The 27,751-nt window shown below is 32.5% G+C and overlaps 1 protein-coding gene across 5 annotated transcripts in view; it reads left to right on the top strand.

Annotated features, from left to right (window-relative positions):
• Nucleotides 1-20,895, top strand: part of onecut (homeobox protein onecut) — a 38,843-nt gene extending 17,948 nt beyond the window's left edge. For 3 of the 5 annotated variants that reach the window (XM_081993485.1, XM_081993486.1, XM_081993484.1), the window contains 4 exons: nucleotides 444-503; nucleotides 9,777-9,800; nucleotides 13,126-13,238; nucleotides 13,643-20,895. In XM_081993485.1, coding sequence (XP_081849611.1) covers nucleotides 444-503; nucleotides 9,777-9,800; nucleotides 13,126-13,238; nucleotides 13,643-13,888 — 443 coding nt within the window. In that variant the 3' untranslated portion in view covers nucleotides 13,889-20,895. Of the gene's footprint in view, nucleotides 1-443; nucleotides 504-9,455; nucleotides 9,529-9,776; nucleotides 9,801-13,125; nucleotides 13,239-13,642 lie in introns of all 5 variants that reach the window. The other 2 variants (XM_081993488.1, XM_081993487.1) reach the window with 2 other exon arrangements.
• The last annotated feature ends 6,856 nt before the right edge of the window (nucleotides 20,896-27,751 follow it).

Raw genomic sequence — 27,751 nt, 5'->3', positions numbered from 1 at the left:
ATTTTTTAGAGTATTTTAGTAAATAAAATTAAGTACATATAGGATTGACATAAATTAAATGTTGCCAATGACCAAGCTACAGGGTGGCTTGTAAAAAAGTTACTATTGAATGCCAATGAGAAATTCATAGACTATACAATAATCAAACACAGAACCAGAAAACCTTGTACACTCTGTAACTCGGTTATTATTAACATTTAGAGTACAGCAGAGTTAAACAAGCATTTTAACCTCAGCTGCTAGTGATAAAAAATTTGATTTCCTGTATTCAGGTTTCTATTTTATCCACCATACATTTGTGTGACACTGACACAACAGTTGTTTTTGAGAATCGCAATGGCTTTACAAAACTCATTTCAAACTTTTATAATTACCGACAACATTATTAATAAAGCAGAAATAACAAAATGAAGACAATTATAGAATTTGATGCTTCTTTCCAGATGATGCGATCACTCCAAACCTCGGCGAGCTTAAAAGAAACGAGAAATCTAGCTTCATACGTAAGCAGGCAAAACTTAAAATTCTTACGTAACTTTGTTTTAAACTTAGTGACATTTTGAATTATTGTCAGTGTTTGTATTTGATGATGACAATGAAAATGGTTGTGAAAAATTCAAAATGTCACTATTTTATTGATGTTGACATATTAAGGTTTTTGTTAAATTGATTCTCAACTTCAGTAACTCAGATTTAAATAAACCTACTCAAGTTTGATGTTGCTAATTTTTCCTAACTTTTGAATTCAAACATTTAGAATTTATTTATTGATTTATCGGAAAATTTTCATCAAACATTAAAAATAACCAAACTTTTTTAAAAATTATTAAAAAATGTATAGAGCTTAATGCCACTTTTACAAAGCTGCGTTAAACCTCTTTGTAGTTTTTAAAGCTTTTCCCTAAGCAGCGCTTTTGACTTATTTTTAATAAAAGCTGATTTTATGGAACTTTTAATGTTGTGTCTATAAAAGGACCAGATATATAGTGTCAAAACGTAGATCATTTACGGAAAAATAGAGTTTCCTGTTCACCGTCCTAAATCTGCTAAATTGGCCATCAGAAGTACTATTATTACTAGCATGCTTGTAGTACAATAGTACGTTAACACTAATACACCACTTGGTATCTGTATGATACATTAAATTTAAAAAAAATTAATTATTAAAGAAAAAATTATAAAAATTGAACCAGTACTAAAAATATGAATGTAAACTTATTTTCAGACATTTGCCAAATTTTAAGTAGGTATTAAATGTAAACTTTCAGGAACAATGTTACACATAATAGAATTGTTACTATTTGTCAATCTGTTGATTTAATTCTATCGCATTTGTAATAAAATACACTGTTTACCCAGATACAATAAAGCATTCACAGATACTAGTTTAGTGGAAGAAAAGTACATTTTGAGCTGCTGACTATGTTTCTAAGTAATTAAATAATTTTGTCTTAAAGTCTCTATACTCTCTATTATGCTATCTCTTGTTAGAGGTTGATGAAGAGAATCTCATAAAATTCTTAACACCAAGAAAAATTACCTACCATTTTTGAGTTGTTTATTATCTTTACATAATCCTTCGAAAGATTAACTCATAAAATGTCCTTGTCTATTACTTTTGAGCAGTGTTTTCCAAATTAGGCACTAGTATTATGGAACCTTGTTAACAACATAAATCAAAGCGTTTGAGAGCCTCTTCGGAAAGGAAATGTACTCGAAAACTATTGTTACATTCGGTTAACTGAATTTTTTGTACAGATGCTTCTAATTTGCTCCAGCTTAACAAATATTTATGCTTTTACTTTGTAACTGTAGATTTACTTCACTTAAAAAAACAAAAATATCCACTTATTGTTGCCGGCTCTGAAAAACACTGCTTTAGAGTATCTGCTTTTTGGCTCGTACACTTCTGCTCCAGTTCCCCATTATGTCTTTGAATTCTTTTCACAGCATTTGATGATGCATTTTTTTGAAGTGACTAATAAATCCGCTTTTCCATTATTTTGTAGTTCAATTTAATAAGAAACTTTGTGAGAGAAGTGTATTGTTGTAGCTGTAACTCAGATGTCCAAGTTCTCTTAGTAATCAATATATCACGTTGAACAATTTTGTTTGGAATACTTTGTTGGAAAGCTTATTTTCTATTGTTAGAACACCGTGATTTCTCTATCGTTTTGAGTACAAGATGAAGATGAAAGTTAATAAGATAGAATTATTAAATGATAGTTGAGGTTTGTAGTTTTGGTATGAGTTACTTTTGCATTTTTTCTAGACTTTTGAGGTAGAAAGGTGTGCAGGTGTGCAATACACCACTTCTGGCAATGGTGCTGAAAATCATTGTAGGTAAAGTGACCTAAAGAGGTAATAAGTCGAACTTTACTAAGATTTCCAGTTGTCAACTGAATTTCAAGTTCTTGTACAGGGTGGGACAAATTGGACGTATTTAAATGGGAAGTGCTCTTATTAATAGAGATGTCGGTGTCTGAAGCCCAAATTTGATAGAAAATTTAATGACGAAAACCGTTGGTTAATATCTGTCACCGTTTGACAGATAGGGTGCTTCTCAGAATTCGTACTTTTCTTCAAAACTTGCAGGTGCATTATTTTTTATTTCATATATATTTTCTGCATTTCTACAGCAACTTTCCGTAGAATCCAGTAGTGTAAATAGTAAAATTAATTATAAGTGTTATATGTCATTAGAATGGCAATTTCAAGATCTTTTCAAAAATGAAATAATATACAGGGTGTTCCATTTAAAAAGACAATTTACACTACAGGATTCTTCGGAAAAAGTTTGCTGTAGAAATGTATTTTCAGAAATAAAAAATAACGCACCTGGAAGACGCTAGACATTTTTTGAAGAAAAATACGAGGTCTGAGAAACACTCTATATCTGTCAAACGGTGACAGATATTAACCAACGGTTTTCGCTATTAGGTTTTCTGTCAAAATTTGAGCTTCAGACACCGACATGACTTTTCGCCTATCTCTATTAATAAGAGACTTCCCATTTAAATGCGTCCAATTTGGCCCACCCTGTACAGGGTGTCCGGATTTAGAATGTTTTGACAGGAAAACCCCATTTCCCGGATAGATAGGAAAAAACTAGTCTAGAGGTCGATTTTTGAGAAAAGATGAATGGCAAAAACCGTATTTTGATATCTTGTCAGTTTGCGGCGCTAGAGGGCGTTTTTCAAATTTCGCCCATTTTGAAAACACCTCACAACTTTTTTGTTTATTAAAATATCGAAGTGAAACAAAAACATTCTTAAGGCACTTTTTTGATGTGATTCCAGTGGTGTGCTTGTTTTTTTTGATAATGTCTTCCGTTTTCTCAAAAATGTATCTAACTTTATTATTTTAAATTGAAATGACAGTTGGCTATATTTTTAATAAAATGTCCATTTTATACAGTTTACTATTTTTTTATGTCTATAGTTAATCTTAAAAATAACTGAGATAATACACTTTTTTGTTTTTATTCAAGTTTTGACATCAGCTGTCAAAAATGACTTTAATTTTTCCCCTGTTTCTATGACAACACTTGAATGCTTAAAATTACTACGTTTTTAACTTTGGAGTCAAAGTTTCAATTTTTTTTTCTTTAGTTTATTTTTAATTATTTTCTACCTTTAATTTAAGTTTGTTTAATGAGTGTGAAATCGAGGTAAAAATACTTAAAAAGTAATTTGTTATTGGGTCTCTCTGGAATCTGTTACTCATTGCAAGTTAACTTCATATTTCAGTTATTCGTAGGAATAACTATAGACTTAGTAAATGTCTAAAAATATACATTTTTTTAACTTATATTCGATTATAAGTTCCATTTAAAATAAGAAAGTTATGTCAATTATTGGGAAAACGCAAGGAAGCAGCAAAAAACTAAGCACGCCACTAGAATCACGTTGAAAAAGTGCCATAAAAATGTTTTTGTTTCACTTTTCACAAAGTTGTGAAAAATGGGGCGAAATTCGGAAATTTTTTTTGTTAGCTTTAATTCGCAATTTGCATACCAGAGGAAACTAGGTAAAGGAAACAGACATGGATGATAGACGATTTATTTAAATTAATGGAAGAAACAAGAAAGTCTCGATATAAAGAAGTAGAAAAACAAACAGAACTTCACTAGAAGATCGAAAGAAACATGGATTAACAAAAAACGTGACGAAAACAAGCTTAACAGCTTCAAATTGCATAAAATGATAAAAGAAGCAACAGAAACGCAAAAACGATAGCATCGTGGAATGATAAGACATAAATGAAGGGCCAATAACAGATATTTAGGCGCAACTTCAAAGATGGAATAAATATTTGGTGAAGACCAACGAGATGACAATAGAACATACAAGATGTACAGAAGTTATACCACAAGACTGGTTGGCATCTATTTTAATTCCAATACTAAAATAGCCACAGAAGCTTAATGAATAAAAACAGCAAAATTATTTCTTCAAATGATTTATCGAAGAATATATAACCAATTAGAAAACCTCGTAAATGATGATAGATTTATGGAATTAAGTGGTATAGAGAATGCAGATTGTTGTATCTTTTCTAAAAGACAAAGATGCTGATCAAATCAATATTTAAAAAAGCGCTAAACAACTCAACAAGTGATTAATGTGTCGAAATAATTTGCAATACGCGGATGATACTGTAATGATGAGCAACAGCAAGGAAGGAGACATAAAAGGAGGGCATTATGAATCAGGTCTGTGAAGAATATGGCATAAAACTCAATAAAAATAAAACTAAAACAAGGGTAATAAACGTGGACGCTTACAGAGACAACACAAAGGAGAATGTAAGCGCTTGAAATCCCTTGAAAAAGCCAGACAAAAAAGACAGGAAATAATCTGAACGGTCAAAGAAAATCAAGTTATTTTGGACAGATATTGAAAAGTGATGTCAGCACAAAACTCTACAACTCATAATTGAAGAAAAATAGAAGGACCAAAAAGGACCAGATAAAAAAAAAGAATTACGACAATGGACCAACGGGACTTTCATCAAACGGTACCGAGCTGCAGCAGATAGAGTCATGATATATGTTTTGTTAGTGGTAAAGCACAATAAGCAGGCCCATCTGCTCTTCTTTAATCATACTTTAGACCACAGAAATAAAACTAGCAAGAGGTGATATTTGCTGTTTGCCTATTATAGAGCCCTGCAGTAGGTCTTCCAAGTTTCATCCAAGTTTCGAACCAACTTGTATTATGATACTATCCAATTTAACTTCTACAATCTAAAACGACCTTAAGAGTAACGTAGAATAAACAGATGACAAGAGAAATTAATACAAAATGATTGCTAAAAATATAAAACCAATGATATTTAGAATACACTTTATACAGGGTATTACAAATGTTTCGAAACGGTCTATCTTTTTCCACAAGGTGAGAAATATGGAATTTTGGAATATCACGTAAGGTTAATCTTCTGATGGTCGTTTCGATTTTTTAGGACCTAGATTTTCGGACCAGCGACATCCCCCAGCTTTTTTAATGGGTCCGTTTTGATTTTAATCAATTTTTACGTACTACCAAAATTCCTATAATCAACAATTAAGGTCCAAATTGAAAAAAAGTGCCATAAATCTGCTTTTTATGTAATGAGATGTTCAAATTGATATCCTTCCGCGACCTGCCAGTGGCTTAATCTGGTTTCGAATTCCTGCAACACATTATCTGGCGTAGCTTCGATTATTCCTTCTCTTGCCATTCTTATCCTTTGCTCCAGCTGTTCTAAATTTTACGGCTTGGCTGAATACACCACTGTTTTGAAATGTCCCCACAGAAAAAATCCAAAGGATTTAAGTCCGGAGATCTAAAGAAAATAAATTGATTCAACTTAATAGGACATAATGGCATTAAGGCAAACCTAGGGGGCTATTCAATAATATCTCTTCTTCCAATATCAGGAAACGTGCGATCTAAGAAATCTCTCACGTTGCGTGCAAAATGAGGAGGAGTCCTGTTGAAACCAAATGTCTTCCAACGTATTGGGATACATTCGCCTTAAAGCAGGAACAACGTTTTGTCACAGGAGATTCAGATAGCCATTCCGAGTTAAATTTCCCGCAAGGAAAAAAGGTCCAACTTTATGTCGTCCTGTTAAACCCATCCACATGTTTAATTTTTGAGACTGTTGAGAATGATGTTCTCATCCAGTGAGTATTTTCTCCTGACCAGTATCTGCAATTGTGCCGATTCCGAAATATATTTAGATAAAATGAAGCTTTATCCGAAAATACAATGTTATGTGTAAAATATGGAAGACTGTTGTGCATGATATCCATAACTTGTTGATCATCCTCAATTCTTGTAGCAGTGTTTTAATTTGTACAGATGTAATTTATTGTTTTTTAAAAATTTATGGACAGATGTAATGCTGTTGTTGTTTTCTAGGGCCAATCGACTAACGGATGTTTGTGGGCTATCCTGGACAGACAATGAAAAACCCAAATTTCTTCTGCGGTGGTGGTTCTCGGTTTCCCACTTTTCGGCAAATTTTTAATACTTCCTAAGGTCTCAAATTTCTGAACAAGGTGGTATACGGTAGATAGGGATATCGGTTCTCGATCGGGGAATGTATTGCTAAACATGTCTGGTGCTTGGCGATATGAACGTCTTCTGTCACCATATCCGACCATCATGAGTAATGTTACTCGTTTTCTTTCGTTTAGTTGGACCATTTTCTATTCAATTTGCAATGCGACTTGACACATCACAAAATGATGGATAAGAAATGTTAACCTATTTTGATTATTTTAAAGGATCGACATCAGAGAAGTACTATACTCATCAATGGAACCTGTTTTTTGGCTGGATTAAACTTCGTTCAACCTTAATTGTTGATTATAGGGATTTTGGTAGAACGTGAAAATTGATTAAAACCATTACCTATCCATTTAAAAAAAAAAGGTAGTGGATGTCGCTGGTCCCAAAACCTAGGTCTTAAACCTTACGTGATATTCCAAAATTCTATACTCGTAGCATTCACCTTGCGGGAAAAGGTAGACCGTTTCGAAAAATTTGGAATACCCTGTATATAGAAAATTATCCATAGGAAATCAATGATAAGGAGATCGAATGCTACCGACAATAATGGAAAAAAGTCATGTGACCAACTGCCGAATGACGTTGCATCCATTCCAGAACTTGATACATGTCTTCTCTCTCTTCTTATGATTGATTTTGAATAGATAATTCTAAAATTTCCATACCTGTATTCTACTGACTTTCCCCGATCAATTTTGGAAGCACCCAGAATATGTTTTAAATAATTGGTTATTTCTATATTGATATATCGTTATTTGTCTGTCTGATTGAATCAGCGAAGTTAAGATTTTAATGAGACAGATTAGATTAGATGTAAAAAGTCACAGCCAAAACAAAACCTAGCTTAAGCTGTACTTAAATACGTACAATTTGCACTGCAAGTATTATAAATGTAAATAAAATAACATTGATTTATTCTCTCATATTTCAGTTATAAAATGATTAAAAGAATACTCTATACAGAGTGTGTAAACATGGAATATGCTTACGAAAAGCTAAAAAATCAATTTGTGATGGAAGAGATAATAATCAAGATAACTACTGGAAATAGAAGAGTATTGTATTCGTAAATAATTAATAAAAAATCAAGAAAACAATATTTTGTCGTATATGTCTAAGCGAAGCTTAATCTAATTGTGGAAAATTCATGGATTAACCTAATTCCATTTGTGACTTTGACTTCTGATTTAAGGTAAAAATGCTGATTTCACAGTCAAAACAATAGAATTTACTTATAGTCGGTAACAAGTTATTTATTAACGCATTTTTGTTATATTGTTGCATTTGATAATTTAAAAAAATTTGTAGGAATTATTGGAAAAAAACATTTCGCAAGCATAAGAACACAGGAAAAAATGAAAACAATTCAAATTCACGTTTGTCAAAAAAATATACTAGAAAATTTGTCTGAATGATATTAATAACGAAATTTGAATCTCAGTATATTCTCGAATAACGTCTTCAGTACTGAATTGTTTATATATTTTGTGAAAAACTGCAAGCCTTTAGCTGGAATAATAATTTGATAGTACATTTGAGCTTAGTGACATGCAAACCTTAGAGACCATTTCAATACCTACAAAAATTATTACGTAATGTTGAAATTAATTTTAATTAGTACGTGGTCTTCAATACTAACTAGAACAATAATGTTATACAAAAATTTATGACACATAAAGCAACGTACATTACGTATGCTAAGGCAGGAGTAAGCTTTCAAAGCACTTCGTGTTGAAGGTGAATCATCCTGCTGCTATTGATTTTTCCCGTACCTCGGTTATTCAGCATACAATGTTGCCAACTGTCCGGTAAGAAGTGTGCCACCTTTCCCGAACTAGATTCGGAAAAATGCAAATGAAACTTTAACTTTTGTAGTGTACCCTAAAATGGTCGGAGGGAAGTTTGAAAAGGCTCCCCTAGTTCCGTAGTTTGTGTCCTTAATTTACCGTCATGAAATGAACGGGTTTCAATCCCTCTGACCATTAAAAAAGATATTTTTAGCCTAAGCAAATTTTGGTGATCCTGAAAAGGTTGTCCTACATAAATAAAAAGGGAATGAAAATTACTGAATGTCTCGATCCCCAGGATCAGTTATTAATAACGTGGCTTTTTGCTACATTAATAACTTGGAGAATTGAGAGAAAGCTGGAGTAAGATTGACTCCTGTTGTTCGCTATTGTAACGGATAAATGGGTTTTCTCCACGTCTTTCAAGGGATTTTCTTCAGTTTTCTTGTTTTAGCATTTTCAGACTTAACAAGTTTATGAACACGGGATTTGCCTTGAAATTGAGCAATTAATTTCACGACGCCTTTGATTTACAATTAACCCCTGTTAAGAACTAACTTTGTAAGGAAATTAAAAAAACATAAGTGAACGCACTGATTCCGACAGCAGTCATTAAACTGGAAACTAGAAAATTTGATTTCCAATTTTCCCATACCTATAATTCTGTGAAACTCAATTCGGAGTTTTAGTTGAAGCGGAAAATGACTGTGCTCGTGCAGTAGAATTTTAATTAACTTTCAAATTTTAAATTCATTCATAACAATGCAAATGTTTTATCAGAAATTCTACTAATCCTTTTACTTGCGCCAAAGTATAATCTGTAACAAAAAAAAATTATTTAATTAATTTTTGAAACGCAGTAATGGAGAAAATAACCCTTTGAGGGCTTTCTGTTAGATTACGATTTAGTTTCCACGTGAATAATGTCGAATACGTCTGATTAAACCAAATAACTTACACTCTGGTGGTAACGGTAACAATGCAACCCAAAAGAGTTATTAATATAAAATAACTATGACTATGAATGAAGTGATTTAAATTTGTGACAAATAACAATAATTCTATATAAATTTATGTTGTTGACTACTCTCTTGTTTCATTGCAGACTGCCAGACGCGCAATGTAAACGTGAGGGCAGTCAACAGCAAACGAAGGAAAAGTTCGCCGTCATCATGCTTGTGAGTTTTATTTGTCATTTTGATGTTTAAAACCCTTAATAATGCATGTTCGTTATTAATTGAAAAAGGGATCGCAACTCATAAATAATGCTTATTCAATATATGGAATTTTAAATCAAAATGGTTTTGGGATCCCTTTCAATGGCACAAACACTAGTAATTAAACTCTTAAATGTTTGATGTTCAATTTTATGTAAATGTGGTTAACATTATTAAAATAGAGAATTAATAATGATTTTTTGTTTCAGCTGCTCAGATACCCCAACGAGGCAGTAAGTAAAATAGTTGTTTAAACATTTTTTAATGCTTTTTGTTTGAAAATGTTTTGCCAAAAATTGTATTCGAATGTCTGAGTGTTAGTTTAGTTTTAGTATAACTTGAAATGCTGCTAGACTTTTGTTTCTTGATGCTTGAAATAGTTGAGTGTTTTGCTGTTTTTCAGTTTCTTTGAAGACAGTCGAAAAAGTCTATTTTGTCCATCCATAAAGAAAAAGTAGGTATATAAATTAGTTATTACGTTCCTATAATCTTATCTTATTTTATTAGGTAAGTTTGCATGTGAATAAATTGGCCTTACCTTCTCCCCTCTCCTCCAGCTAACTTCATTTTGAAATGTCAAATAACAGCCCATATCGAGTGATACATCCTTGCAAAAGGCATAAAATTCACCATTCAACGGTGGAAAAAAGTATCAATTTAAAACACTGCATTTACAAATTACAAAAAATGTTTTTTTTTTTCCAAATTTTAACTAAAATATATATACCGGGTGGACAATAGGTAATGGGACATATGGCTACAGCACATTCCTGACATCAAAATATGTAAAACGATTTAGCTATTTGTCCAATACCGAAAATTAATAATAAGAAAAATACAGGTTGAAAGTTAAAATATTTTTCTTGATTTTTTATCATATCATCAAGGTCTTTTGATATAAATTACTGAAAATTTGTATAAAGGGGCTTTGCCACCCGGTAAATACGGTGCTTTCATCTTCGACGAAAATATGATTTTAATATGTTTTCTTCGTAAAAAAGGTTCCAGATCTTAAAAGTGGACCGTTTTTGAGATATTTAGTGTTTTAATATTGCATACATTTTTGTATGCTAATTTGCTTTTAGGTAAATCACACAACAAATATGTATTAGCAATTAAAAAAGTTTCTTTTGGACAACAAGTGTTAAAAGCAATATTACTAATTTAAAAGTTGCTGTATGTAATATCAAAATATCGGATATGTCAAAAACGGTCAACTTTTAATGTGATGAACAGGGATCAGACCTTCGTAATTATCACAGATCCTCTCTTCACTAAGTAAAGTTAAAGGAAATACAAGTTCCAACATACGTTTTTAGATATGAAATAGCCACTCAAACCAACATTTTAAATTACTGAAGTTTCAGCCAAACAAGGGGGAAAAAAAACCTTAACAATTTGACACAGAAATGACAATAACTGCAACAAACAAGAAGACAAAGAGACAATAGTGGAACCTTTAGTCAGCAAGTCAGCATAATTAGCTATTTTTGGTACTACAAACTGCAAGATATATTATAAGAACACTTGATGCAAAGAATAGTGCGTTGAATGACAACGCAATATAAACCATCATCAAAGAACTGGAACCACCATTAATCAAGGCAAATTAAAAACTGTGTTAAGTATAAATATAACTAAAATGTTTTATGGATACTTAATCAGGTTCTGACGAAAAACCACCACTTTTATAGGGTGGACACGTCTCTGCTTTTCAGTTCATCTGGTATTTGCGCCAAGGAGAATGGACTCCTTATGAGGCAGAAGATAAGAATCTTTAGCAATACATAATAGCTTTAATCTCTCTCATGCGGTTGTTAAGCAGCAACATCCTTTCATCTTTCTTTTGTCACATGATTTACTGCATTGCTTTAACTCTCTATCTTTGTTCTTTTTCCAGATGATAGCATTTGCTCTGCTTGTGTAGAATCAGTAATTGATTTAATTCAGACTTATCAGCTTCTTCAACATGATGTATGATTTAAACCTGTAAATTCCAACATATCAGTTCTCCTGCTTCCTCTCATCTCTGTGGAAGTAGTCCTAAAGGTTTTTAAATGTTATACGTAATTGCTTTAATCTCTTTCAGGCGGTTGTTTAGCTGCAACATCTTTTCATCTTCCCTTTGTCACATAATTTACTCCATTGCTTTAACTTCCTTCCTTCGTTTTGCAACATGATGATCACATTTTCCCTCCTTGTCTAGAATTGTTGACGTTTTCCACTACATCTTAAGCATGTTCAGTAATTGATTCAATTCATCAGCTTCTTCCACGTGATGTATGTTTTAGATTTGTAAATTCCAACTTATCAGTTCTCCTGCTTCCTCCCATTTCTTTGGAAGTAACCCTGAAATTTTTTATACTCATTCTCTCTTAAAATTTCCTACATCATGAATGGTTTCTCAGTAGTTTGATTCCTATTTTACTCTTATGGTGTTTTCCTGACTGTATTTTATGATGTTTACAACATGATTCTTGTTTGCTCTTTGTGACTGAATATCTTCTAAGTCTTTGACCTTGTTATTCATTTCGCTCATTGTGAAATTAAATATTCGCTTTGAATCAGACAGAATGGTGAAATGATCTTAATCAACAGAAGATGTTAACTTTAACTGCGCCGGTATTTAAAATAACCTTCTACTGCCTGATTACACACAAAACAAATTAAGACAATCAGACTTAGTTAAAACTTTATAAGCTTTTCAAAATTGGAAATCCTAGATTTTAGACTTGGTAAACAACTTTGATTAGATTACTGGTAATTGAGCAAAAGAGTGTAGTGCTGCTTACGTCATCAGGGCGACAATTTGTCTGTTGGCTATAGACTAACAAGCTGGTAAAGTGCAAATGTTGTTCTTGAAAGTTTCTGGGTCTTCTCGTGAAGAAATGTTCTTGACATATTTTGGAAGCCATATGAGACACATTTGAATTTAGCACTAATTAGTTTTTTTTGATATATCAGTACTATGCATAACAAGTTTAGGTTCTAGTCCAATAACATTGCAAATGAGTTTATAGGCCCCTACTTAATCTTAATATACAGGTGTAAAAATTTCAAAATTTTCCATACGAAATCAACAGTGAACCATTGCAAACCAATTCTCTTAATTAAGTTGGCGCAGAACTATGAGTAACTGGACCATTCTGCTAATGATGGAATTGGAACCTTAGTCACAAGACTTGAATCAGCAGACTTTCAATCATGTGACTAATAAATAACTATCATGTTTATTTTGGTAAGCTGAGAAGTGTCACAATGATTGCTCCCATCTTTGTCAAGAGCAATAGCCTGCATACATTGGTGTATGAATAAATTTGAAAGTTTAATGGCTGGTAACCTGCTGGATGGAGAGAGAGTAAAACACTACACAATAGCTGAATCTTGACCTAGATGTACTGAAAAATTGGCTTGTGGTTTTTTTGATTAAACATATGTGAATTCATAATTATAATTGGACGACTCAACAAAATTATTCTGCTGACTATTGGGTTTTTACAAATTGGCTTTAATCAAACTTTTCGTAGTTTTCTGATTAATGTTTATCTCCTAACATAGGTTGCAAACGGAAAGAGGATGTTACGAACAATACCGAGCAGATGCCTACGCCGAAGAAACCACGTTTGGTTTTCACAGACCTTCAGAGACGTACTCTACAGGCTATTTTTAAGGTAAAGTTTTGCAAATTAACTTTTTCACTATATTCCATACAGTCACGTTGTACTGAAAACAGTGAAAACTCAGAATGTTACTGCTTCATCAGTAAATACGCTGCAATTTTCATTAGGAAAAAATGGATTAATGAGGTTTAAGGGTAACAGAATATATTTTCCACATGTAAGTCCTAGCGCCACCTTACATGGAAATTCCGAGATAAATATTGATTTTGTGATACAACGCGGGAAATTGTTTCTGTGGGTCTATAATAGTCGAGCAAACATCATAAATTTCCACCACCGCTTCAATAATTCATTGTTTTTAAACTGACGACCTGGAAAACAGTATAATTTAACCACAGTAAACAGTTTCCTAAAGTTATTTAGTCAACCTGGTAATGTTTTGTTTGAATTTATAGGAAACCAAAAGGCCATCAAAAGAAATGCAAGTAACGATTGCAAGACAATTGGGTTTAGAGCCAACAACAGTGGGAAATTTTTTCATGAACGCTCGAAGGCGATCTATGGATAAATGGAAAGATGAAGATCCAAAATCAGCGGCGGCAATGCTGCATCAACAAATGTCACCAGGAATGGATGGGGATGAAATGGATCACGATGGAGAATTAGACAATGATATGGATGACCAGGAAGATGTCTTGTGACATGCGTTCCGAGATCGTCATTTACTACTGCTGTGACACTGATCGTTTGTGGAGCGCCATGTAATAAATTTTTATCATTCACCAAATAATATTGTGCATTTGACCTTTCGTATTTGTATGTATTAGAAAAGACACTGACAAAATTTTATAATTTTGCAAATTTTGCATCCAACTATTACGACAATCTTTTGCACTTTTCTGTTAAATAGGGATACGTTTCGGTACGTTAAAGTTGGAACGAGTGGCAATCCCAGTGGCTTATGCGCATTTCGTTAGATTTTGATGTTCACAAAACAAGTTGCATATCGTTTTGGTCAAGCACAATGCGTCGACCAAAGATTGACAAACAATGTTTTCTCTCTAAATACTGGCTTTATCGAGAGGTAGATGCAAAAAATGGCATTTACTTACTAATTAAGTAAATCTAAAGTTGTGGCGTGTACCTGAAGTAGAAAAAAATCCGAGACCAGTTTCCAGAGAGAAAACTATTATTCGTTTGATATTCGTGTTAAAATTGTACTTAATTAATTATTGTGTTGCATAATTTATATGAATTAGTTTTTGTGTTGTGCCTTTTATTTAAAGGATGCCATTTGATCTAAGTCATATTCTTGTAAGGGTAGATTTAGTTAGGTTTAAGTAGCGTTATATTTAATTTACTCAAAAAGAAATTTTACATGATTGCCATCTTTGTGATATAAGAAAATAGTATGTAATTATTAATTTGAAGAGCTGGTTAAGTCTGTCTTTGATTTAGGTATTTGTTGATTTTTTACTTACACACGTAACTGTCATTAAAACCACCAGTTTTTCAAACGTCAGTAATTTTTATGCTAAAGTTAATTAAAACTTTGGTACTCAAAAATGCTGCTAAACTGTCTATTGTTTCGATGGTAGCAAGTATAGAAAATTCTATGGCTGATGTTAACGTGATAAGTTCAGTTTTTACAAATGTTAAACTCAAATTTTAGTACCTAATCTATCAATTACATCAATACTATATCTTTCATCACATTCTCCCACGTGAAATTGTTATATTTCCTAGCAGACTCAATTCTAATACATAACAAATCACACATCTTGATCATCTGTCTGATCGATATTAATCACCGTCACCAAAAGCATAAGATGTGACTTTCTAAAGAAAACCTAACTGGAGTGTAGATGATCTTTGAAATTTAGTTAAGATTTATGTTTCTTTCATGATAATTCATTATGATCAGGTTGGCTTGTAGAGTATCTTCAGTTGGTAGTAACTGATTTCTTTGGCACCATTTGCAAATTCTTCGTATTTTTCGTTTCTTTAAGCCACCCTTAGTTTTGTATCATCAAATTTGTCAGTTTCCTTTTTGACTCAATATAATTTTCCAAGATTCTTTCTTTTTAGGAACAACCCTTAATAAAATAATTTGGACCTACTGATGGTAATTATTCTTCTGCAATGTAACTTATCCGCTTGTGTGTTTCTTCTCTAATTTCATTTTCTTCTCTGAAGTTGTTTCTATATACAGAGTGGTCCAGTTTTAAATATCAATAATCTACTATCCGATAGTTCACCAAAAAATAAATGTTCATTTTGCTGAAAAACGCGTGCTAAGGAAAATACAGTCCTTCAAAATTTAGTTTAAAAAATCGTTTTTATGCTATAACTGTCATACTGTTGGAGCAATTTTGATCAAATCTTGAATAAGTACTTATAAAACGAATGCTCATTATGTGATGTGAATGGCGTTTGTCAAACTTGTTAATTAGCGTAGATACAGGGTGATGGTGTTAATTTAATGAAAGATGTATCTCCTGTAAAATTTTGATTCAAAATTCCTTTAAGGGGATAACCGAGCTATTACGTTTTAAAACCCCAAAAAAGAAGGATATCCGGGCAGCCAAAAATTGTAAAATTTCATTTTATAAAAATAAATCTGCAAGAAGTGGTTTCTCCTTCAAAAAATAAGTTGACATGTATGATGTAATTTTTTAAAAGACTCATCCTCTCTAAAGTTCAGAAAAATCGTTGTTTTTTGTCATTAACCGCTGAAAGTGAAATAAGTAAACCAATTCTCTCGTATTGACATGCACAGTTTAGATCAAAGTTACTTTCGTCAAGTAATGGTTATCAATTTTATAAGTACTTGTACCAAAGTTGATCTAAATTGCTTCAACGGTTTCAGAATTATGACAAAAAACACGATTTTTGAAGCTTGAACTTTGGAGGGCTGTATCTTCCTGGAAACGCGTTCTTTTAAAAAATAACAACATGCATGTCTACTTATTTTTTGAAGGAAGAACCACTGTTGCAGTTCAATGTTTATAAAATAAATTATCCAAATTTTGCCCGCCCAGATATCTGTTTTTCTTGAGTTTTAAAACGTAATAACTCAATTATCTTGTAGACGAAGTTTCAAATCAAAATTTTACAAGAAATACTTTTTCAAATAATGAGTATTAATTTTATAAGTGCTTGCTCCAAATTCCAAAAACTGTCTGACAGTTATGACAAGAGAACGATTTTTTAAACTGAAATTTGGGGGACTGTGTCTTTCTTAGGAAGCACTTATTACAAAAATAACATAATAAATGTCAACTTAATTATAAAACTTTCATATAAAACTGGACCACCCTGTATTCGGAGAACCACTACAGAACATTGCATTGCATACACAGGGTGAATCAAATTTTCTTGCTACATTTCACTTATGGGTGCCATATTAGATTTTTCGAAGGAAAAATATTGCTTTTTTGCCAGTGATGTATGGGATTTTATGATTTGCTTCATAATGGATGAATATTGTTTTAGTTGGCTTTGACTTTCTTGATTTGTATCCGAAAAGGCATCAACAGCCGTACAGAACTTTATTTAAGCATTCAATTACTAAAACCATAGTTTTTTTAAGAAATTCAATATGGCGCTCATAGACATACGTCATCAGTATTTCTTTTAAAAATAATGTTAAAAATAAGTTTTTTCTAGGTATATGGAAAATTAATATTTTCAGTTCGGTTTTAAATTGTGTAAACTTTAACTTACTCTGTAAGTAAGCTAAGTTTACAGAGTGTTACAAACAAGTGGGTTGATGATCTGCGACCCGTAGATTTTTTGAGCAAAATTAATTCTAGTTCCAAAATACTATTTTCATCTTAAATGGTTTTAGATTACTACCCTCAGCGTGTTATTTACAAACAATTGCTGGAACTAATAAACGCCTAACCAAGAACTGCTGTGTTAATGGAAACAGTAATTTAATACTAGTTGTTGAACAGGAATATGTTGTAGGCATAAACCAACTTTAGGCAGATGTTATTTGTCTAGGTCATTAACAAGAGTATTAAACGAGTTTTATGTTGTCACATTATATATATAAAATGTGATATAAAATGTTATGGCTTCCAAGAGAAGTTGGAAATATAGAGGGCAGCTCAAAAATAAGATAGGAGGAATTTTTGATATTATTTTTAAATATGTCTCATAAATGTTTCAATTTACATTTTATATCATATTAGGTAAATGAGCTGAAAGAAGTAGATCGATGGAATCATTACTTAAGATCACCTGATTTACGTCTGTTGGATTTTTATGAGAATACTATAAATGATGATTGACATGTCAATGGGAAATAATAAAATGCCACAGAAAGCAGGTTGGAGTCTTTACTTGAATTTTTGGGCTGGCTTGTATATAAATAAATTTCTATTCAGAGGCAGTTCTTCGTAAAAATGTTTTCTCTTATTTTTGAAATTTTATCGGCATGTAACAAAATGATACTCAAAATGGACTACTACTTCACGTTTAAAAAGATTAGCCCTTTAAAATTAATCACAAATATCTGGACAATGAATTTTCCATGGTATTTAGTAAATGCCAAGATGATTGACTATGACTAAAATTGCTTTACGCCTTTTACATATACACGATGAAAATTTGGTATATAATCTCTTGTGTCAAAAGCTGTTTTCGTTTGGTTAACGATTCTGAAGACCTGAGAACCTGTTCGAATCAAAAACCAAACCAAAGTGGTCACTTATTTAAAATTGAGAATTTATAGTCCATTTTCATATTAAAGAAATTTGCAAATTTGGCAATATTTTTGTGTTTTTAATTGACTTTTTCAAAGAAAAAGAGTTTGCATATGCCTATTTAATTGGTTGAAAATCAGACTTACTAAAAAATCCCAGAGGAACATTTAATAAAAAATCCATATTCCCAGTTTGTTCTTCTATGTTGAAAGTTTTCTTCAACGTGTTTTCACAAGTCGTAATTGTATATTTTAATTGTTTATATTAATTCTCCTTACCTCTGACTAACTGGGACCATTGTTCTGTATTCCTTTCAGTTCCAAGTAGTCAAATATAGGAACTTCCACTTGTGAAGAACTTATATAATATAGTCACATATTTTGTCGTCTAAGATGCTGCTGATCAATTAGAATGCAAAAATATGATCATTTTCAATTTTTTCCTCCTGTGGGTATGACATTAGCAATTTACAGTGCATTTTGGCACTTTTTTTACTTACAGTATAAATGAAACATTCTACTTTTATACTTTGATCAGTTTCTTCTCCAGAGCTAGGCTCCAAAAAAACGAATGAATCTGTCAGAGATGAATTTATAACGATTCCAAAAAATAAAATATTTCTATAGATAAATTGAAGCTATTTTACGTAAGTTGACAATAATTTGGAGCTTGAACTCCAATACAATTAAATTAGTTATATCATACAGTTGTTGCCATATTGCAACAGCAATTTTCATACTTAAATTGATTTAATTTCAAAGGATTCTGGTCACATTTAAATATGATGGAGGACCTGGGGTACATTTTTAGCAAATTAATATATTTCTGAGAAATATACCAATATTTTTTTTACAGTATTAACCATAGTATTGTGAATAATTTTTATTATTGTTACTATTTTCCTGTTTATTTATATTATTATATAAATAAACCGTGTTGATTTACACGTTCAATTTTTTTATTGTCAATTATTCAATTATTATTTTTAATTTGAATTATTTGTATTAAAGCATTTTTTGTAACTGGTGGTTTAAATTACAGTTAAACAACTTATAGGAAAATAATTTATGAATGATAAGTATTTTACAAACCGAAAACATTCCAAGGCTTTTGTCAATTTTGGCTGTTCTTATTAACATGATTGTACCTCATTTAATATATTATTTATATGAAAAACCTATGTATCAAATGTACATAAATATTTTTCTGTTGATTTTTCCTAAATTATTGTAAACACAACTAAATCCTTACAGTTTGACTTAACTATGGTAGATTGCTGATCAGTGATTAGTTGCTTAAAATACATGTATATTGTTTTTAGAGGCAATATATGCCACTTTTAATTTTAGTTATTTAGTTTGATTTTTCATGTTCCCGTAAGTGAATACACGATTTTAGCACAAATAAATCATAGGCAACTCATATGGTCTGATCGATATAATTGTACAAACTAAACTGTAATTTGTTTTTGTGTATTAGCAAATCTTTGCCATAGGTACAAAATATCAATGTAACCTAGATAGCAAACTCATGAATAGACACATCCTTTTCTATGTAAGAAGTACTCCCGTATTTCAAAAAAGGTTCAAAATCAAAATTTTTCATTATGGTTTTTTCAATTTTTATTTGGCAGCTGGTTAGCAATTTCTTATTGTATTTTTATAACTAGTATTGAACTAAATTTGTGTTACTGGTGATTTTGCCTTTTAGACAAGACAGGGTGGATAATTGTATTGCATTGAAATTGAGGTTTGATAAACATGAAATTTAATAAAACATATTATGTCCATCGATTGCTAACCAGCTGGCTGCTAATTCTACTGACCAGGCGTCATAATTTTTATAATTATTTATTGTAAATAAATCCATCCCCATTCGAATCTACCATGATTCATAAGGTCAAACTATGATTAATTATATATAAATCTGTTAAAAGTATATGTAAATAATTGACAACAAAATATTTATATGATACCTAGTATTGTTGGGAACACTTTTTGCTATGAAATGTTGTAATTATTCTTACTTCTAGGAAATTGTCTCCGTTCTATTTTAACAGACATAGGAGTATTCAGACTAGATGCTATTGTACACCCACCTCATATTTTTACACTGTATAAACCGAGACTGTTGTTTTCTACTTTTGATTTGTCGTGTTGTATATATCTAGTCAAAGAGTTTTGAAACATTTTTACTTATAAAAGGGTCTATTACATGTACAGTGAATAAACATTCATTCTAGCATAAAGGCAATAAAACGCAGTGTATGACAGGGTTCTAATAGCAAAATTTAGGCCCTTTTATAGCTGTAATGATTCAGCGAAACAAATTTCTAATTTTCCACTGTAGTTATGAACACAGCTGTTTAATTATTAACTCTAGGGTTTAGAGGTTTTCTTTTTTTGAGACATTGAGGTAGCAGCTGTAGAACAATACATGTTAGCGGCATATTTGTTTCTATTTTCATACAAAACAAATAATATAAAACTAGTCTTTGAGAAACACGATTTCTTGCATACTATAAGAGAAAATATACAGAATATTTTTACTATAAGAGCGAGATTTTCGTCTATACTGAAGAAAACAAATAAGGAATTTGTTTCGTAAAATTAATTTATTCTAGTCTCGTTTGACTTATTTTAGCGAACAAATACTCTTTAGCAGGTTATTGAATGTTTTCACTAGCTGTCGTTTTACTTGCCTAATTTCGCACTTTTTTAGTATCAAATTTCAGTTTAGTTGTCACTTTTTTAGTTAATCTTAACTTACCGATGTAAACTGTAACAATTACATGCCCAATTGAGGTTGGTACCACGTATATGTTCAGAATTCTCAAACTGATAACGAAAGCATTATGTAATTTTAGTTATAGTGCAATAGAAATCATATAAAAAAAGGCAATACCATATCCCTTTCCCAGTCTAGAGTGGCATCATAAATCTACACACATTAATTAATTAGAGATATAGGTTGATTAAATAAATTGAAAAACAATGTGTGTCGTGTATTTATTAATTTAACTCCTCCTGGTATGTTCCATGTTAAAGTGTACACAGAGAGATTTTGGTTGATGCTTAGAGCTCAGTGATCAGATGACAGGTCGAGGCAAACGCAAAATATTCCTCTGGAGAAAAAGTTATACACATAAAAACTCAAATGGAGTTCCTTATTCCTTATTCGAAAATCTACGAATTTCAAGAAAATAGTTTTTGGTTTTCGAACAAAAATTAAAAATTAGGCAAAAATGTTGTTTCGAATTCAGCTGGACTTGAACCAATAATCTCTACCTTTCCGGGGTAACGGTCACCACTTTGATTCATAGCTCAGTAGAAATGCATTACCCCGGAAAGGCAGACTATACAGTTCAAAGTAGTAGAAATATGGAAAACCACCACCTTCCACTTTTTTGGCTCACTCTGTACGTCAGAGACCATGAAGGTGATTTTGGAAGACACCACTGGAAAGAGAAGAAAAAATGGATTTTTTGGAGTGGTTTAACGCCTCCGTAGGCCAAAAACTAATTGAGATATTGACAATTAAAGTTTTGAGGCAGTTTTTTAAGAAAATTTTGAGTTCCTGGTCTCCAAAATGAGTCGTGGAGAATATCTCGCAAACTAGTGGAAATACGGAAAAAGTTTAAAGGGTAAAAATTGCGTAAAAAATGTCAAAGGAACTGAGTCCGCTCTTTGAACGGCATATTTCCCACTAGAACTATATACAAGGTGACCCAACTCTACCACCTTCGACACTTTTGGCTCACCCTGTACGTCAGAGACCATGAAGGTTATTTTGGAAGACACCACTAAAAAGAGAAGAAACAATGGGTTTTTTGGAGTGGTTTAACGCCACCGTAGGCCAAAAACTAATTGAGATATTGACAATTAAAGTTTTGAGGCAGTTTTTTAAGAAAATTTTGAGTTCCTGGTCTCCAAAATGAGTCGTGGAGAATATCTCGCAAACTAGTGGAAATACGGAAAAAGTTTAAAGGGTAAAAATTGCGTAAAAAATGTCAAAGGAACTGAGTCCGCTCTTTGAACGGCATATTTCCCACTAGAACTATATACAAGGTGACCCAACTCTACCACCTTCGACACTTTTGGCTCACCCTGTACGTCAGAGACCATGAAGGTTATTTTGGAAGACACCACTAAAAAGAGAAGAAAAAATGGGTTTTTTGGAGTGGTTTAACGCCACCGTAGGCCAAAAACTAATTGAGATATTGACAATTAAAGTTTTGAGGCAGTTTTTTAAGAAAATTTTGAGTTCCTGGTCTCCAAAATGAGTCGTGTAGAATATCTTGCAAACTAGCAGAATTACGGAAAAAGTTGGAAGGGTGAAAATTGCGTAAAAAATGTCAAAGAAACTGAATCCGGACTTTGAACGGCAAATTTCCCACTAGAACTATATACAAGGTAACCCAACTCTACCACTTACCACATTTTTGGCTCACCCTGTACGTCAGAGACCATAAAGGTGATTTTGGAAGACACCACTGGAAAGAGAAGAAAAAATGGATTTTTTGGAGTGTTTTAACGCCACCGTAGGCCAAAAACTAATTGAGATATTGACAATTAAAGTTTTGAGGCAGTTTTTTAAGAAAATGTTGAGTTTCTGGTCTCCAAAATGAGTCGTGTGGAATATCTCGCAAACTAGGAGAAATACGGAAAAAGTTGAAAGGGTGAAATTTGCGTAAAAAACGTCAAAGAAACTGAATCCGGTCTTTGAACGGCAAATTTCCCATTGGAACTGCATACCGGGTGACCCAACTCTACCACCTTCCACATTTTTGGCTCACCCTGTACGTCAGAGACCATGAAGGTGATTTTGAAGCACACCACTGGAAAGAGGAGAAAAAATGTGATTTTTTGAGTGGTTTAACATTCCGGAAGGCCAAAAACTAACTGAGACATTGACACTTAACATTTTTTAGGCATTTGCTTAAGGAAATGTTGAGTTTCTGATCTCCAAAATGTGTCATTTAGAAAATCTCGCAACCGGTTGGAAAAAGTTGGAAAGGTAAAAATTGCGTAAAAAAGGTCAAAGAAACTGAATCGGTCTTTGAACGGCAAATTTCCCACTAGAACTGTATACAAGGTGACCCAACTCTACCACCTTCCACATTTTTGGCTCACTCTGTACGTCAGAGACCATGAAGGTGATTTTGGAAGACACCAGTAAAAAGAGAAAAAAAAATGTTTTTTTTGGAGTGGTTTAACGCCACCGTAGGCCACAAACTAATTGAGATATTGACAATTAAAGTTTTGAGGCAGTGTTTTAATAAAAGGTTGAGTTTCTGGTCTCCAAAATGAGTCGCGTAGAATATCTCGCAAACTAGCAGAATTACGGAAAAAGTTGAAAGGGTGAAAATTGCGTAAAAAATGTAAAAGAAACTGAATCCGTACTTTGAACGGCAAATTTACCACTAGAACTGTATACAAGGTGATCCAACTCTACCACCTTCCACACTTTTGGCTCACTCTGTATGTCAGAGACCATGATGGTGATTTTGGAAACAACACCACTAAAAAGAGAAGAAAAAATGTTTTTTTTGGAGTGGTTTAACGCCACCGTAGGCCAAAAACTAATTGATATATTGACAATTAAAGTTTTGAGGCAGTTTTTTAAGAAAATTTTGAGTTCCTGGTCTCCAAAATGAGTTGTATAGAATATCTCGCAAACTAGTAGAAACACGGAAAAAGTTGAAAGGGTCAAAAATTGCGTAAAAAATGTCAAAGAAACTGAATCCGTACTTTGAACGGCAAATTTCCCACTAGAACTGTATACAAGGTGACCCAACTCTACCACCTTCCACATTTTTGGCTCACCCTGTACCTCAGAGACCATGAAGGTGATTTTGGAAGACACCACTGGAAAGAGAAGAAAAAATGTTTTTTTTTGGAGTGGTTTAATGCCACCGTAGGCCACAAACTAATTGAGATATTGACAATTAAAGTTTTGTGGCAGTTTTTTAAGAAAAAGTTGAGTTTCTGGTCTCCAAAATGAGTAGTGTAGAATATCTCGCAAACTAGCGGAAATACGGAAAAAGTTGAAAAGGTGAAAATTGCGTAAAAAACGTCAAATAAACTGAATCCGGACTTCGAACGGAAAATTTCCCACTAGAACTGTATACAAGGTGACCCAACTCTACCACCTTCCAGATTTTTGGCTCACCCAGTACGTCAGAGACCATGAAGCTGATTTTGGAAGACACCACTAAAAAGAGAAGAAAAAATGTTTTTTTTGGAGTGGTTTTACGCCACCGTAGGCCACAAACTAATTGAGATATTGATAATTAAAAAGTTTTGTGACAGTTTTTAAAGAAAAAGTTGAGTTTCTGGTCTCCAAAATGAGTCGTGTAGAATATCTCGCAAACTAGCAGAAATACGGAAAAAGTTGAAAGGGTAAAAATGGCGTAAAAAATGTCAAAGAAACTGAATCCGGACTTTAAACGGCAAATTTCCCACTAGAACTGTATACAAGGTGACCCAACTCTACCACCTTCCACATTTTTGGCTCACCCTGTACGTCAGAGACCATGAAGGTGATTTTGAAGCACACCATTGGAAAGAGGAGAAAAATGTGATTTTTTGAGTGGTTTAACGCCACCCTAGGCCAAAAACTAATTGAAATATTGGTAATTAAGTTTTGAGACAGTTTTTAAAGAAAAAGTTGAGTTTCTGGTCTCCAAAATGAGTCGTGTAGAATATCTCGCAAACTAGCAGAAATACGGAAAAAGTTAAAAGGGTGAAAATTGCGTAAAAAATGTCAAAGAAACTGATTCCGGTCTTTGAACGGCAAATTTTCCATTTTTTGGAACGGTATACAGGGTGACCCAACTCTACTACCTTCCACATTTTGGCTCACCCTGTACGTAAGAGACCATGAAGGTGATTTTGAAGCACACCATTGCAAAGAGGAGAAAAAATTTGATTTTTTGAGTGATTTAACATTCCGGTAGGCCAAAAACTAACTGAGACATTGACACTTAAAATTTTGAAGCACTTGCTTAAGAAAATGTTGAGTTTCCGGTCTCTAAAATGAGTCGTGTAGAATATATTGCAAAAAGTAGTAGAAATACGGAAAAAGTTGGAAGGGTGAAAAATGCGTAGAATAAGTCTAAGAAACTGAATCCAGACGTTGAACGGCAAATTTCCCACTAGAAGTGTATACAGAGTGGCTCAACTCTCCACTATTTTGGCTCACCCTGAACGTCAGAGACGATGGAAGTGATTTTGGAGCACACCACTGGAAAGAAAAGGAAAAACGGGATTTTTGGAGCGGTTTAACGTCACCGTAGACCAAAAATTGTCAAAGTTTTGAGGCACTTTTTTATTATTAAGTTTTGTTCAGGTTAAACTAACCGAAACCATTACCATTTGTGTTTAACCTGTTGACAATATAGCCTTAGGAAAAGTACGCCATATACAGGGTGGTTTACAGTGATGGTATATGGTAATATGGTAAACCTAAACAATGGCTCAATAGTTTTTTTTTTAATTTAGAGTCTAGCATAGACACATACTCTCTTTCTAAAATATTTTTGACTCACAGTGTTGCCAACTTTCGATTGTGAAAAGAAACACGGTACTTCACTTACGGTAATTCAATAGTGGATAGATTTGGATCTGGATAAAAAAATCTGATAGATAGAAAAACTATTAAAAGATGACTATGAAGGCTTATAAGCCGTGGTCCAATGGATTTTCAACCTAAAGAAGATAAAAAAATATTCGTGATTATTTTTCAACATCATTCAGATTTCTCGGTATTTACCTACCATATTAACATTTAAATTTACTGGAATACCCAAGGGAATAAAATATTGCTACATTGTTCCACTAAGCCATTAATAATTATGTTTAGGGATTTGAAACAAGTATTCATTTGTTTATGGATATAGGGCAAATGACTAAAAATAAATATTTGAATTAATGTATTGAATGTAGGATTTCTACATATTACATAGATGGTGTAGGTTGTGGTGATTTAAAACCAGTAGCAGTCCTAAAACCAGTATGCGTCATATTTCAGTCATATATGTTTTGTTATGGAAATACAGGGTCTTAAAGTTTGGATAAAAAATTCTATTGAAAAAAAATATTAATTTTCAAAACCGCTGTAGACATTTTCATAAAACTCGAACAAGTTATGTACGCCACTGTTTTCCATAAAATGAAAATCAGTTTTGAATTTCTCATGCAATTTAAAACAGAGGAGTTATCTAGTAACTTTTTGGATTTCGAGTAAAGATTATTATTAATCATGTAAATGTAGGTACCCATAAAATCAATACTAAATCGTCGGATTCGGTTTACTATGAAGTTTCTAAATTTTTATTTATTTAGTTTTTTCTAAAACGATTTTCTTAAATCGATAGGAGTAGATAGGCAGTATGTTGTAATTTTTTCACTAAAAAACTGGATAAATGAAAATCTAAAAATTGAATAATGACAAAAGTCGAGGATTTAGTATTAATTGTATTGGTACTTTTGCATGATTTTTTATATATTACTCGAAAACCAAAAAACGTGTCAAAAAGTGACAGGAGAGTTTTTCCTTTCTAAATTAAATGAGGAATTCAGGACTAATTTGTATCTGATGAAAAAGCAGTGGCGTACCATTTTCTTCTGTTGACACAAAACGTGACTCCTCGATAACATTTTGGAATGATATTCTGGAGGCCACGTGTCTACTTTTAATAGAAAAATAAGAATTTTAAAGGTCACGTGATCATTTAAAAAAACGTTATCCTGCATGTCAAGTGACGTGTTTTAAATCATGAAATTTAAACCACAAAGATCACGTGACTCTATTTGAGGTTAAAATGACATTCCTAAGGTTTATCGTCAGTAATTGACACCTACAAAGTTTGATTAAACTATCTGACCATGATTCATATGGCAAACTAGGGTTATTTTTGGACGTAATCAAACCTTAAAATATTTATCGTAAAAAAAAATCCGAAAAAGAATACTAGTATGACGGAAGGTCTAAGAAACGGTGCAAAAAGTTGGTATTCTTTTCGGCTGATCTCAACACAAGTCCAAAATATTTTAACTAACATTACCTACCCACATAACAAATAAAGTATATTCATGTGAAAAATACATGCCAGGCATATGACTAGCCGCATATGAATTTGAGAATATGCTTGGAATATACCCAGCTGCTGTACAAATTTAACTTTTTAAATATTCCAATAAGTATATGCCAGGGGTATGTCTGAGAAAACTGGTCTCTTTAGTATAGTTTGTTATAAATTGAAAACAGTTTCGTAAAAATGTTACAAGATATAACACACTATTTCAAACTGCATGATTAAATGAGAATAATGAAAATACAGGGTGTCCCACGACGAAAGACATCGATTGATATGGGAAAAAGTATAAATAGGAGAGTTTTGAAAATTTGGCAGGATACTGATGTGGACATGCCCAATCTAACTAAAATATTTTCAAGATGGTTGCACTTCCGTTTATACCGGAAGTCGATCACAACTTTCTTATTTTAAATAGAACACCCTATATATTATGACATATTTGAGATTGGAGATTAGCCGTTTTCGAAATATTTAATGTTTTTCCAAAAAAGTGACAGTTGCAACGCTCCACATATTTTTGTACTCTGTCAAAACCGTATTTCATTTTGCAATGAAACTTTGGGTTATTGTAAATAAAGGATCGTTTTATTAAATTGAGGTTGCGTAATGACCCATTTGTATACAGGGTCGTCAAAAAATTGAATAACGTAACCGCGACGACATATTTGCAGTTGTCAAAACACTCAAAACTATTGTTATTAACATGCTCTGCAGGTCTCCAATATCACCGTGTGTCAAAAGCATGACCAACT

This window comes from Ips typographus, linkage group LG16 (assembly GCF_016097725.1).
Source record: "Ips typographus isolate SLU linkage group LG16, UJ_Ityp_2.0, whole genome shotgun sequence".
Classification (NCBI taxonomy): Eukaryota; Metazoa; Arthropoda; class Insecta; order Coleoptera; family Curculionidae; genus Ips; species Ips typographus.
Note: the sequence above shows the minus strand (reverse complement) of the source record. Positions and strands in the feature narration are given on the sequence as shown.